The 13,584-nt window shown below is 59.0% G+C and overlaps 1 protein-coding gene across 1 annotated transcript in view; it reads left to right on the top strand.

The window, feature by feature from the left end:
- Positions 1-971: 971 nt before the first annotated feature.
- UBA1 (ubiquitin-like modifier activating enzyme 1) overlaps positions 972-13,584 on the top strand; it is an 18,291-nt gene continuing 5,678 nt past the window's right edge. Inside the window, exons 1-17 of the mRNA XM_010573145.1 lie at positions 972-1,082; positions 1,855-1,913; positions 2,492-2,660; positions 3,680-3,814; positions 5,022-5,128; positions 5,603-5,693; positions 5,791-5,923; positions 6,653-6,750; positions 7,268-7,414; positions 7,786-7,941; positions 8,046-8,156; positions 9,142-9,222; positions 10,071-10,226; positions 10,961-11,126; positions 12,418-12,614; positions 13,016-13,080; positions 13,342-13,537. Of these exons, the coding sequence (XP_010571447.1) occupies positions 972-1,082; positions 1,855-1,913; positions 2,492-2,660; positions 3,680-3,814; positions 5,022-5,128; positions 5,603-5,693; positions 5,791-5,923; positions 6,653-6,750; positions 7,268-7,414; positions 7,786-7,941; positions 8,046-8,156; positions 9,142-9,222; positions 10,071-10,226; positions 10,961-11,126; positions 12,418-12,614; positions 13,016-13,080; positions 13,342-13,537 (2,178 nt within the window). The remainder of the gene's footprint in view (positions 1,083-1,854; positions 1,914-2,491; positions 2,661-3,679; positions 3,815-5,021; positions 5,129-5,602; positions 5,694-5,790; positions 5,924-6,652; positions 6,751-7,267; positions 7,415-7,785; positions 7,942-8,045; positions 8,157-9,141; positions 9,223-10,070; positions 10,227-10,960; positions 11,127-12,417; positions 12,615-13,015; positions 13,081-13,341; positions 13,538-13,584) is intronic.

Consider the following 13,584-nt stretch of genomic DNA (forward strand, 5'->3'; position numbering starts at 1 on the left):
GGGTGGGGGGCTGCGCTTGGAGGGGCTGAGGCCCCCCCTCCGGTTAGTGGGAACCCCGCCCCGGTTAGTGGGAACCCCCCGTCTGGGCCTGTGAGGAGGCCGGGAGGGGGACCTCCCCCTCCCTTGGGGAACCCCGGTAATGGGAACCTGACTCCGGTTAATGGGAACACCCCCATTTGGGGTCCTCGTTAATGGGGACCCGCCCCCCGGGGACCCCGGGTAGTAGGAACCCGACCCCAGTTAATGGACCCCCGATAATAGGAACACACTCCCCTCCCCCACCTGGGACCCCCAGTAGTGGGAACGTGGCGCCGGTTAATGGGAACCCCCTCCCCCGATAATGGGATCCCCCCCCAAGGGACTCTCGGTTAATGGGATCCCTCTCACCCTCCGGGGACCGCCGCTAATAGGAACCCTACCCCAGTAATGGGAACCCCTCAATGGGACCCTCGTTAATAGGACAGCCCCCCCCCAAGACCCCGATTACAGGAACCTCTCTTGTTAATGGGAACCCTTGGCAAATCCTCGTCCCCTGTTAAGGTTGGGGGGGGGGCTGTTTTGGGTCCCTTGGCAGGGGTGATGTCACCCAGTGTCCCTTAGTGTCACCCTCTCCATCCCCCAGTGCCACCCAATGTCCCGTAGTGTTACTCTCTCCATCCCCCGGTGCCACCCCATGTGTCACCCACTGTCCCTCAGTGTCACCCGCTGCCAACCTGTGTCCCCCCCGGCATCACCCACTGCCCCCGGTGTCGCCTCATGTCCCCTCCTGATGTCACCAGGTGCCACTGAACATCACCGTGTGTCCCTCAGTGCCAACCCGTGTGTCACCCACCACCTTCGTGTCACCACCTGCTATCCCGTCCTCCCCAGTGTCACCCCAGTATCATCTTGCGTCCCTTCTGTTGTTACTCTTATGTGTCACCTGCTGTCACCCCTTGTCCCCAGCTGACCTCTGACCTCTGACCCCGCAGATGTCCAGCTCCCCGCTGTCGAAGAAGCGCCGCGTCTCCGGGTCCGAGCCGCCGACGGGCTCCAGCCGCGCCCCCGCCTCCGCCGTCCCCCCCAGCGTCACCCCTGCCAACGTGAGTGTCACCTCCTGTCACCCCTGGGTGTCCCTGTCACCCCCGCTGGGTATTCCTGTCACCTTCTTCGCTCTCATTGTCACCTCTGATGTTCAGAGCCGTTTCCGCTAACGTGGGTGGCACCTGGTGTCAACTTGCTGTTACCCAGTGTCACCCATTTGTCACCTGGGTGTCCCTACATGTTCTGGGGGTGACATTTGTCTCCCACGGTCCTCGTTCTCACCCCCCGTGCTCTGTTCAGAGCCACCCCCATCAATGGGAGTGTCACCTTGCTGTCACCCTGTGTCACTTGGGTGTCCCTATGTGTCCTGGGGGTGACGTGTGTCCCTTCTCAATCCTTGTTGTCAGCCGTGCTCAGGGCCACCCCCATCAATGGGAGCGTCACCTGGCTGTCACCTCAGTGTCCCTGTTACCCCCGGGTGTCCCTGTCACCTTTTCTGGTCTCGCCGTCACCTCTGTGGTGCTCTGAGCCACCCCCATCAATGGGACTGTCACCCAGTGTCACTTGGCTGTCACCTGGTGTCACTTGGCTGTCACCTGGTGTCACCCAGCTGCCACCTGGGTCTCCCCATCACCCCCGGGTGTCCCTGTCACCCCTCCTGGAGGGGTTTGTCACCTTTTTTAGTCTCATTGTCACCTTTGTGCTGCTCTGAGCTTTCCCTGCGAATGCGGCCGTCACCTGGTGCCACCTTGTTGTCACCTGGGTGTCTCTATGCATCCTGGGGGTGGCACGTGTCCCCGTCCCCCGCTGACGCTGTTGTCACCCCCCCAGGGCATGGCGAAGAACGGGGGCGAGGCCGAGATCGATGAGGGGCTTTACTCCCGCCAGCTGTGAGTATCCAGATGTTGGGGTGCCCCCCCCTTGGGGCAGGGGGTGGGACGTTGGGGTCCTCTGGGTGCCTGAGTCCCCCCCCCCCGAGGATGTTGGGGTGTTCCTACAGATTTGAGGGGGCTCTATAGGTACTTGAGGGGGATCCCCATGGATTTGGAGGCTACTTGGGTCTCTCCTGGGGTGTTAGGGGATCCCTTAAGGACTTGGGAGGGCTCCATAGGTGCTTAGGGGGCTCCTCATGGATTTGGAGGGTCAATATGGATTTGCGGGGCTCCCTGGGTCTCTCCTGGGGTGCTGGGGGCTCCTTTAAGGACTTGGGGGAGGATCTATAGGTTCTTGGGGGGGTCCTTGTGGACTTGGGGAGTTCCATAGGTACTTGGGGAGGTCCATATGAATTTGGGGTGCTCTGTGGAGGTGTTGGGGGCATCGCTATGGATGGGGGGGGGGATTCCCTAGATGCCTGGGTCCCTCCCAGTTATTTTCAGCCATTTTCACAGCCCTGGGGTGACCCTGTGAGACCTTGGGGGACCCCATGAGGATTTGGGGAACCCCCCGTGACCACCCTGACCCCCCCCAGGTACGTGCTGGGTCATGAGGCGATGAAGCGGATGCAGACGTCCAACGTCCTGGTGTCGGGGCTGCGGGGGCTGGGGGTGGAGGTGGCCAAAAACCTGGTGCTAGGGGGGGTCAAATCCGTCACCCTTCATGACCCCCAGCCCGCCGCCTGGCCTGACCTCGCTTCCCAGGTGAGTTAATTAATTCTTTAGGCTTAATTAACCCCTGGTTGTGTTAATTGATCTTTTCTTGAGGTTAATTAAAGCTGGTTTTGGGGGGAGGGGGGTGTGTCCATGTCTGAGGTGAGCTAAATGCCCCCCGCCCCGAAGTAATTAATCCAGTCCTCGAGTCATTATCGGGGCTCATCAGAGGAGTTAAATGCCCCCCCCACCTGCGTTAATTAATTAACCTAGGGGGTAATTAGTCTTTACAGGGTCTTGTTCTCTGAGGTGATTGGGTTGCCCAGGGGAGCTAAATGCCCCCCCCCCCCCCGGGGTTTTTAATCCATGCTTGGGATTATTATTGGAGTTGACTGCAATACTTAGGAAAGTTAAATGTCACGCACCCTAGATAGTTAATTAATACTGGGGGTGATAAATTAATTTGGGGGGTAATTAATCATTATAGAGCGGTTGGAGAGGGGGGTGATTGGGTTGTCGAGGGAAGCTGAATTCCCCCCTCAGGGTAATTAATTCACCCCTAGAGTTGTTACCTGGCCTCATCAAGGGGGTTAAACATTATTCATGGGGTAATTAATTAACTTGGGGAGTAGGCAATTAACCTGAGAGGTAATTAGCTCTTATGGGGGGTGGTTGTGTGGGGTGATTTTGTTGCCTAGGGAAGCTGAATTCCCCCCCCAGGGTAATTAATTCACCCCTGAAGTTGTTATCAGGCCTCATTAAGGGAGTTAAATGTCCTGCATGGGGTAATTAATTAACCTGGCAGGTACTTAATTAACAGGTGGAGTAATTAGTCCTTATGGGGGGCTGTTGTGGGGGGTGGTTGGGTTTCTCAGGGGGGATAAATGCCCCCCTAGGGGCAATTAATTTGCTAGGGGCAGTAAATATCTCCCCATGTATTCCTGGAGAGGGTGGGGCAGCCTTCCATGGGTGCTGGGGAGTGTCTGGGAGGGGGGTCGTTGGGTGCCAGGCCCCCCCAACAACCCCCCCACCCCTTTTTTATTTTGTCACCACCCCCCCTCCCTCCCAAGTTCTACCTGCGGGAGGAAGACGTGGGGCAGAACCGGGCGGAAGCAACGCTGCCCCGATTAGCCGAGCTCAATGCCTATGTGGCCGTCACCAGCACCCGCCAACCCCTCAGCCAGGAGCTTCTGGCACCCTTCCAGGTACACCCGTGGCTGCCTGTACTTCCTGCATCTGCCTGCATCTCTTACATCTACCTGTAGCCTGTCTGTGCCCCCTTTTCTTCCCCAAAATGAACTCTGGGGCCGTTGATTTGGGTGTCCGACTGTCCTTCACGTGGCCGACTGTAATCTCCGTGGCCGGTTGTACTCCTAAAAGCCGCCTGTACCCCTCTCTGGGGACAGTTGTGTCCCCTGGGACAGCAGTGGGCTCCCCACAACCATCCTTGGGGCTGTTTGTGTCCTACCATCCGGTTGTGCGTCCAACTGTACTTCTTAGCGACTCCTCGTGTCTCTGGCCATCTGTACCCACCCAGGATGCCCTGTACCCCCTAATTTCTGTCTCTCACACTCTCCACATGCCCTTACACGTGTGTCTGTCCATTCGCCAGCCTAGTTGTGTGTCTGACTGTACTTCTTTGGGCCTGCGTGTGTCTCCGTGGCCGCCCATACCCACCCAGGATTGCTTGTACCCGCTCAGGACCACCTGTACCCACCTAGGATGGGCTGTACCCCCTATTTTCTTCCTTAAGTGGTTCCTCGTGTATCTCTGGCCACCTACACCCACTCAGGACCCCCAGTACCCCCGAGTTCCTGGGTCAGGTGGTCCCTGTGTGCCGTTATGTATGCAACTGTTTATCTGCGTGTCAGGTTGCGTGTCTGACTGTACTTCTTCATGGCGTTTTGTGTCTCTGTGGTGGCCTGTACCCACTCAGGATCTCCTATACTCCCCATTTTCTGGGTCTTGACAGTCTCCGCATGCTGTTCCTTGTCCATCTGTTTGTCTAATTGTGTGTCTGCCTGTGCTTCGTGGCTGCTTGTGTCTCTGTGGCTGCCTGTACCTGCTCAGGACTGCCCGTACCCCACATTTTCTGGGTCTGACAGTCTTCACGTGCCTTTACTTGTTTGTGCGTCTTGCTGTGTGTCTGTACCTCCCCAGGACCCCCTGTACTCCCTATTTTCTGGGTCTGAGGATCTCCTTGTGCCATTTGATGTCTGTCCATGCGTCTGCCTGGTTGTGAGTCCACCTGTACCTCCCTGTGGCTCCTTGTCTCTCCGTGGCTGCCTGTACTTCTCAAACCCTCCCCAGGAGGGTTATTCACCCCCCATGGCCTCCTGTCCATCCATCCCCTTCTGCGTCCACCCGTCCCCTGCCCCAGGTGACGGATGAACAGACGTGGTCTTTCCATAGGTGGTGGTGTTGACCAACTCCTCGTTGGAGGAACAACTGTGGGTTGGGGACTTTTGCCACAGCCATGGGATCAAGCTGGTGGTGGCCGACACCCGCGGGCTTTTCGGGTGAGCTGGATGCCTGGGTCCCTTCTGTAGGGTCTCCCGGATGCCTGGGTCCCTTCTGTAGGGTCTCCCGGATGCCTGGGTCCCTTCTGTAGGGTCTCCCAGCTAGCAGGGTCCTGTTTAGGGGGTCTCCCAGCTAGCAGGGTCCCGTTTAGGGGGTCTCCCAGGTGGCTGGGTTCTGCTTAGGGGGTCTCACAGATGCTTGGGTCCCTTCTGTAGTGTCTTGTGGATGCCTGAGTATTTTCTATAGGATCTCCTGGGTGGCTGAGTCCCATTTAGGGGGTCTCCTGGATGCTTGGGCCCCTTCTGTAGGGTCTGCCGGGCACTTGGGCCCTTTCTGTAGGGTCTCCTGGACCCCTGGGTCCCTTTTGGGGGGTGCCCCGGATGCCTGCGACCTTTTTGGGGGTCCGGGACACCCGGGTCCCCTGGCTGACACCATTTCCTCCCATTTCCTCCCCCCTCCCCCCCCCATTTTAGGCAGCTTTTTTGTGATTTTGGGGATGACATGGTGGTGACGGACACCAACGGGGAACAACCCCTCAGTGCTATGGTTTCCATGGTGACTAAGGTACTGGACGCTTGGGTCGCTTGGGGTGGGGGTAGGGTGTCTCCCGGACGCCTGGGTCCCCTCAGCACCCTGTCTTTCCCCACCGCTCCTCACCCAGGGGTGCCCGGGGGAGGTGACATGCCTGGACGAGGCTCGTCACGGCTTTGAGACGGGCGATTTCGTCACCTTCACCGAGGTGGAGGGTATGGAGGAGCTGAACAGCTGCGGTCCCGTCGAGATCCGCGTCCTCGGTGAGCCCAGACACCTGGGTGCTCTCAGGGTGGGGGGGTTTCCTGGACACCTGGGTCCTTTTTTAGGGGTTTCCTGGATACACGGGTCCCTTTTTAAGGGTCTCCCGGCTCCTTAGGTCCCTTTTTAGGGGTTTCCAGGATGTCTGGGTCCCTTTTTAGCGGTCTCCCGGACGTCTGGGTCCCTTGCGGGGAGCACCCTGGATGCCTGGGTCCCTTTTTAGGGATCTCCTGGCTGCCTGGGTACCTCGCAGGGAGCACCCCGGCCGTCTGGGTCATTTTTTAGGGGTGCCCCGAATGCCTGGGTCCCCTTTGCAGGTGTCCTGGCTGCCTAGGTCTCTTTTTAGGGGTCTCCCAGCTGCTTGGGTCCCTTGTGGGGAGCACCCTGGATGCCTGGGTCCCTTTTTAGGGGTGCCCCGAATGCCTGGGTCCCCTTTGCAGGTGTCCTGGCTGCCTAGGTCTCTTTTTAGGGGTCTCCCAGCTGCTTGGGTCCCTTGTGGGGAGCACCCTGGATGCCTGGGTCCCTTTTTAGGGGTGCCCTGAATTCCTGGGTCCCCTTTGCGGGTCTCCTGGATGTCTGGGTCCCTTTTTAGGGGTCTCCCGGCCGCTTGGGTCCCTTGCGGGAAGCACCCCAGCCGCCTGGGTCCCTTCTGGGGAGCACCCCGGGTGCCTGGGTCCCCTTTGCGGGTCTCCTGGCCGCCCGGGTCTCTGGGTGACAGCCCCACCCCCCAGGGCCGTACACCTTCAGCATCGGGGACACCAGCGGTTTCGGGGACTACGTGAGGGGGGGGATCGTCACCCAAGTGAAGATGCCCAAGCATATCCGCTTCGTGAGTGGCACTGGGAGAGGATTGGGAGGGAGCGAGGGGTGCTGGGAGGGAACTGGCAGGCACTAGGATGGACTGGGGGCAGGTTGGGAGGGGACTGGGGGACACTGGGAGGGACTGGGGGTAGATTAGGAGGCACTGGGAAGTACTGGGGGTTGGTGGGAGGTCATCAGGGGGCACTGGGAGATACTGGGGAGAATAGGAGCGGTTTGGGAGGGAACTGGGGGGGACTGGGAGGTACTTGGGGGTTGTGGAAGGTCATCGAGGGGCACTGGAAGGGGTTTGGGAGGGGTTCGGGGGTACTGGGAAGGAACTGGGGTATACTGGGAGGGATTTGGGAGCACTGGGAGGTACTGGAGGGTGATGGGAGGTCATTAGAGGGCACTGAGAGGGGATTGGGTGACACTGGGAGATACCAGGGGGACTGGGAGGGGTTTAGGAGGGAACTGGGAGGGACTGGGGTGTCACTGGAGTATACTGGCAGGCACTGGGTGCTCACCTGTCCCCTCTCCGTCCCCAGAAGCGGCTGCGGGAGGCGCTGGTGGAGCCGGAGATGATGATCACCGACTTTGGGAAGGCCGAGAGACCTCCCATCATGCACTGGGGCTGGCAGGCCCTGCACCGCTTCATACGCCAACATGGCCGCCCGCCTCGGCCACGCCACCAGGTGGGAACATCGGGGACTTTAGGGACATCAGGGGGGCTTGGGGACATGGGGAACATTGAGGGTGTTGGGGACAATGGAGGCCACTAAGTCTTGCACCAACATGGCCGCCCACCATGGCCCCACCACCAGTTGGGGATACTGGGTACGTTAGGGGTGTTGAGGACATGGAGGCCACCAGGTCCTGCATCAACATGGTCGCCCACCATGGCCTCACCACCACCTGGGGACGTTGGGAGACGTTGGAGATGTTGAGGACATTGGGGACACCATGGGGGACATTGAGTCCATGGAGACCACCAACACGTCACCATCACGACTTGTGGCCCCGCCTTTCTCCACGGGTGCTCCCAACACGGTGTGTCCCCATCCAGGGTGACGCTGCGGAGGTGGTGGCCTTGACCCGGGAGGTGGCCCCGGGGGCAGAGCTTGACGAGGAACTGCTGCGGGAACTGGCCTTCCAAGCCACCGGTGATTTGGCGCCCGTCAACGCCTTCATCGGGGGACTGGCGGCCCAGGAAGTCATGAAGGTACCGCCCACTTGGGATCCCACCCTGGACACTTGGGTCCCCACCCAGGACACCTGGGTCCCCTCCCCGGATGTTTGGGTCCTCTAACGAGGACCATAACGCAGGCGGTGTCGGGGAAGTTCACGCCCATCACTCAATGGCTCTACTTTGACGCGTTGGAGTGTCTTCCTGAAGAGAATAAGGAGACGGTTCTTACAGAGGAGCAGTGTCGCCCGGTGAGCACCCATGGGTGGGGGGGGCCTGCTGGCGGTGGGCATTGGTCAGAGGAGGTACCCGTGGGTGGTGTCTCCTTGGGGTGAGCATTGGTTGTAGGACATTTGCTGGAGGACATCCATTGGTTGGGCACATTCTTGATGTCACCCATGGGTTGCCTATTTTCTCGACGTCAGCCATGGGTTGGCCACCTTCTCAGGGACACCCATGGGTGGGCATCTCCTTGGGGTGGGCTTTGGCCAAGAGGCATCCATGGGTGGGCTTCTCCTTGGGGTGGGCGTTGGTCGTTGGGGCAGGCATGGGTGGGGATTTGCTGGAAGACACCCATGGGTTGGTTGTCTTCTTGATGTCAGCCATGGGTTGACCACCTTCTTGGGGACACCCATGGGTGGGCATTTCCTTGTAGTTGGTAGGAGCTAGGGGGCACCCATGGGTGGCCTCTCCTTGGGGTTAGCATCTGCTTGAGAACACCCATAGCTTGGCTACCTTATTGGGGGATGCCCATGGGTGGGCACCTTCTTGAGGACACCTGTGGGTTTGTCATCTCCTTGTGGGCACCCATGGGTGGTCATGCCCCTTGGGGACATCCTCTTAGGGTACACCCATGGATGGGCATTGGTCATAGGGCACCCATGGGTTGGCCATGTTCTTGGCGACACCCACGTGTGGGTGCTTTCTTGGGGTGGGCATCACCCATGGGTGGCCTCTCGTTAGGGTGGACGTTGGCCATGGGACACCCATGGCTGGCCCCTCCTTGGGTTTGGCATCTGCTTGAGGACACCCATGGGTGGGCATCTCAGTGGGGTTGGCATTGACTACTGAGCACCCATGGGCAGGCATTTCCTTGAGGAACCCATGTTGGCCACCTTCTTGGGGCCACCCATGGGTGGGTGTCACCCACGGGACACCAGTGGGTGGCTTTGTGGTCCCCGGTGGTGTCCCCGTGATGGGGTGACACATCTGGATGACACATCGGGTTGTCCCCAGCGCAACAGCCGCTACGACGGGCAGATTGCGGTGTTCGGAGCGGAGCTGCAGGCCAAGCTGGGTGCCCAGAAGTACTTTGTGGTCAGTGTCCCTGACTGTCCCCAAATGTCCCCAACTTTCCCCTTGTGTCCTCCATGTGTCCCCAAGTGTCCCCTCATGGCTGTTGAGTGTCCTCTTCTCCCATCTGCATGTTCCCAAGCCTCTATGGCCACCTCGGGCTGCGTCCTCAAGTGTCCCCTCCCTGTCCCCAAGTGTCTATCAAGTGTCCCCAAGTATCTTCATGAGTCTCCTCGTGTGTCCCTGTGGGTTCTCCACATGTCCCTTCCCTGTCTCCAGGTGTTCTTAAGTCTTCTCACAGGTCTCCTAAATGTCCCTGCATGTCCCCAAGAGTCCTCCACGTGTCCCCAGGTGTCCCCAAATGTCCCCTCATGTTGTTATGGAACTGCCAAGTGTCCTCCTCTCCCATCCACGTGCCCCCAGGCCTCCTTAGCCACCTTGGGCTGCATCCCGGAGTGTCCCTTCCCTGTCCCCAAGTCCATCAAGTGTCCCCAAGTGTCCTCGTGTCTCCTGAGTGTCCCTACGGGTCCTCCAAGTGTCCCCATCTGTCCCTAATTGTCCCCACACATCCGTCAAGTGTCCCCATGGGTCTCCTGAGTGTCCCTTCATGTCCCCATGTACTGCCACATGTCCTTCAAGTGTCTCCAAGTGTTCTCACAGGTCTCCTGAGTGTCCCCACATGTCCCCATGGGTCCTCAGAGTGTCCCCATCTCACTCCAAGTGTCCTCACGCATCCCTGAGCGTCCCCAACTGTCCCCTCGTCCCCACCCCTTTCCCATCCACTTGTTCTCAACCCCTGCGGGGCCACCTCGGGCTGCATCCCCGAGTGTCCCCAGGTGTCCCCACATGTCCCCACGTGTCCCTGGGCGCAGGTGGGGGCCGGGGCCATCGGCTGCGAGCTGCTGAAGAACTTTGCAATGGTGGGACTGGGCTGTGGCCCTGAGGGTTGCATCACTGTCACTGACATGGACACCATCGAAAAGTCAAACCTCAACCGTCAGTTCCTCTTCCGGCCCTGGGATGTCACGGTGAGGGGTGGGATCAAAGGGCAAGGAACCTATGGGGGATGAGAGGGTGGAGCCTTGAGGGGCAGGGTTTCAGAGGGCGGGGTCTGCCGGGTAGGAACCACCATGGAGGTGGCCAATGTTGAGTTGACCGCTGTCAACTCAACAGTCATGTTGAGTTGTGAGTGGGAGGGACCTAAATGGGTGGGGCTGAAGGGGGAGGAGCTTGTGGAGGTGTGGAATGAGTGAGTGGAGCCTCAAGGGGTGGAGGCTCAGGGGGTAGAGTCTACGGGTTGGAAAATAGGTCTAGGATTAGTCAATGTTGAGTTGGCCAAGACCAATCGTCAAGTCATCTGAAGGTAGCACAGTAAGTGGGAGGGGCTGAAATGGGTGGAGCTTAAGGAGGAGAAGTCTAGGCAGAGCCTTGAGGGGGGGTCTTAGGGCGTGGAGTCGGGGGGGGGGGGCCACCATCAAGGTGCTGCCGTTGAGTTGACCAACAACAATCAAGTTGCCTTGACATTTCATTGGATTGGGAGAGGCACAAAGGGGTGGGGCTTAAGGGGACGAGTCTATGAAGTAGAGGGTGAGTGGGTGGAGTCAAGGGGCAGAGTCTATGGGGGAACCACCATCAAGATGCTATCATTGAGTTGGCCAATGTCAACGGTCAAGTCACCTTGACATTTTGTTGGATTGGGAGAGGCACAAAGGTGTGGGGCTTGAAGGGGTGGGGCCTTAAGGGGCGTGGCTTCTCCCCACAGAAACTGAAGTCGGAACGGGCGGCAGCAGCGGTGCGGGAGATGAACCCGGCGCTGCGGGTGAGCAGCCGCCCCGACCGCGTCGGCCCCGACACCGAGCGTGTCTACGATGACGACTTCTTCGAGGCCCTGGATGGCGTCGCCAATGCCCTGGACAATGTTGATGCCCGTGAGCACCCGTGGGGTCCTTGGGGTGCTATGGGGGGTCCTCGGGGTGCTAGGGAAGCCCTCAAGGTGCTGGAGGGGGTTCTTGTGATGTTATAGGGCATCATTTGGGTTCTGCGGGGGGGTTGGGGGTCTATAGAGGTTCTTCAGGGTGATGTGGGATCTTCTTGGGGTGCTACAGGGATTTTTTGGGTGCTATAGAGAGGTCCTTGGGTGCTGTAGGTCATCATTTGGGTGCTCTGGGGGGATTGGGGTGCTACAGAGGGTCTTCAGTGTTGTGTGGGATGATTTTGGGGGTGCTGTAAGTGGGGGTTTGGGTGCTCTGAGGGTTTTTTGGGTGTTATAGGTGGTCTTCACGGTACTGTGGGGGGTCCTTGAGGTATTATAGGGCATTGTTTGGGTGCTCCGGGAGTTTTGGGGGTGCTGTAGGGGATCTTCAGGATGCTATACAGGGTCCTTGGGGTGCTATAGAGCATCATTTGGGTGCTTCAGGGGGCTTTGGGGGCTATAAGGCGTCTTCAGGGTGGTGTGGGATGTTCTTAGGGTGCTGTAGGAGGTCTTTTGGGGTGCTATAGGGTTTTTTTGGGTGCTCGGGATTTTAGGGTGTTATAGGGGGTCTTTGGGGTGCTGGGGGTGGTCCTTGGGGTGTTATACAGCTTCATTTAGGTTTTCTGGGGGGGTGTGGGGGTTGGGGGCTATAGAGGATCTTCAGGATGATCTTGGGGTGCTGATCTTGGGGTGCTGTACAGAGTTTTCTGGGTATTAGGTGCTATAGGAGCTCTTCAGGTACTATAGAGATTTCAGGCAGGCTATAGGTATTTTCAGGGGTGCCTCTAAGGATGCTGTAGGGACCCCCAGGAGTGCAATAGGCCTGCCTAGAGATGCTATAGGGATGCTGTAGAAATCTTAGGAGTCCTATAGGGACTCCAGCAATGTTGTAAGGATCTTCTAAAGGAGCTATAAGGATGTCATAAGTACCCCCAAAAATGCTATAGGGACTCCTAGGGTTGCTATAAGGGCCTCAGGCAGGCTACAGGTACCTTCAGGGTGCTACCAGAGCATTGCAGGTATGCCCAGAAACACTTAAGTACCTGCTAGAACACTATACAGACTGTCAGGTGTGCTACAGGAACCTCAGGAATACTATAGACATCCCAAGAATACTATAAGGACCCCTGGGAGTGCCATAGGCACCTCAGAGTGCCCCAAAACCCCCCTCCGGGACCACCCCCTGGGGCCTGGGCAACCTATAGACACTGGGGCACCTTCTAGACACTGGGCTTATTCCACTATAGGGCTCTATATGGACCGGCGCTGCGTCTATTACCGAAAGCCGCTGCTGGAGTCGGGGACACTGGGGACGAAGGGGAACGTGCAGGTGGTGATCCCTTTCCTGAGCGAATCCTACAGCTCCAGCCAGGACCCCCCCGAGAAGGCCATCCCCATCTGCACTCTCAAGAACTTCCCTAACGCCATCGAGCACACCCTCCAGGTACCCCTATAGGGGCTTTGCACGCCTGGCTCCCTTCTATAGGGGACCCCGGATGCTTGGGTTCCTTCTGTAGGGTGTTCTGGGCACTTAGGTTCTTTGGATGGGGTGATTTAGATTCCTGGGTCCTTTCTATAGTGTGTCTTGGACACCTGGGTTCTTTCTATAGGGGATTCAGGGCACCTGGGTCCCTTCTATAGGAGGCCTGGATGCCAGCGTCCCTGCTGTAGAGTGCTCCGGACATCCGGGTCCTCACCGGGGGAGGTCCTGCATGTTTGGGTCCCTTCTATAAGGTGTCCTGGACACCTATGTGTTTTCATATGGGGTGCCCTGGATGCCTGGGTCCCTTGTGTAGGGTGCCCTGGATGCCTGGGTCCCCCCAGCTGACAGCCCCTTCTCCGCAGTGGGCGCGTGACGAGTTCGAGGGTCTCTTCAAGCAGCCGGCGGAGAATGTCAACCAGTACCTGACGTGGGTGTCAGGGGAGGGGCCGAGGGGGGAGGAAGGAGGGGTGGGGGGCACCCAACAACCCCCCTGCATCCCCCCAGCATGGCACCCAGCCTGCGTGGCACCCGTATAACCCCCCCAGCATGGCACCCACCCTGCGTGGCACCCATATAACCCCTCCCGCTTTACATCCCGTGCCTCACCCCCCCCCACTAACTTCCTCCCCCACCACTTCCCTGCATTGCTCACCCCCCCCTCATCCTCACCCTTCCCCTACCTCCCCAGGGACCCTAAATTCGTGGAGCGCACCCTGCGCCTGGCGGGCACCCAACCGCTGGAGGTACTGGAAGCGGTGCAGCGCAGTTTGGTGAGCGAGCGGCCTCGGGCTTGGCCTGACTGCGTGGCTTGGGCCTGTCGCCATTGGCACCGTCAGTACAGCAACAACATCCGTCAGCTCCTCCACAACTTCCCTCCAGGCCAGGTGGGTGACACTGGGGGCGCCAGGGTGGATCAGGTCCCTTGGGGTGC

This window comes from Haliaeetus leucocephalus, unplaced genomic scaffold, assembly GCF_000737465.1.
Source record: "Haliaeetus leucocephalus isolate CR32 unplaced genomic scaffold, Haliaeetus_leucocephalus-4.0 Scaffold370, whole genome shotgun sequence".
NCBI classification, from domain to species: Eukaryota; Metazoa; Chordata; class Aves; order Accipitriformes; family Accipitridae; genus Haliaeetus; species Haliaeetus leucocephalus.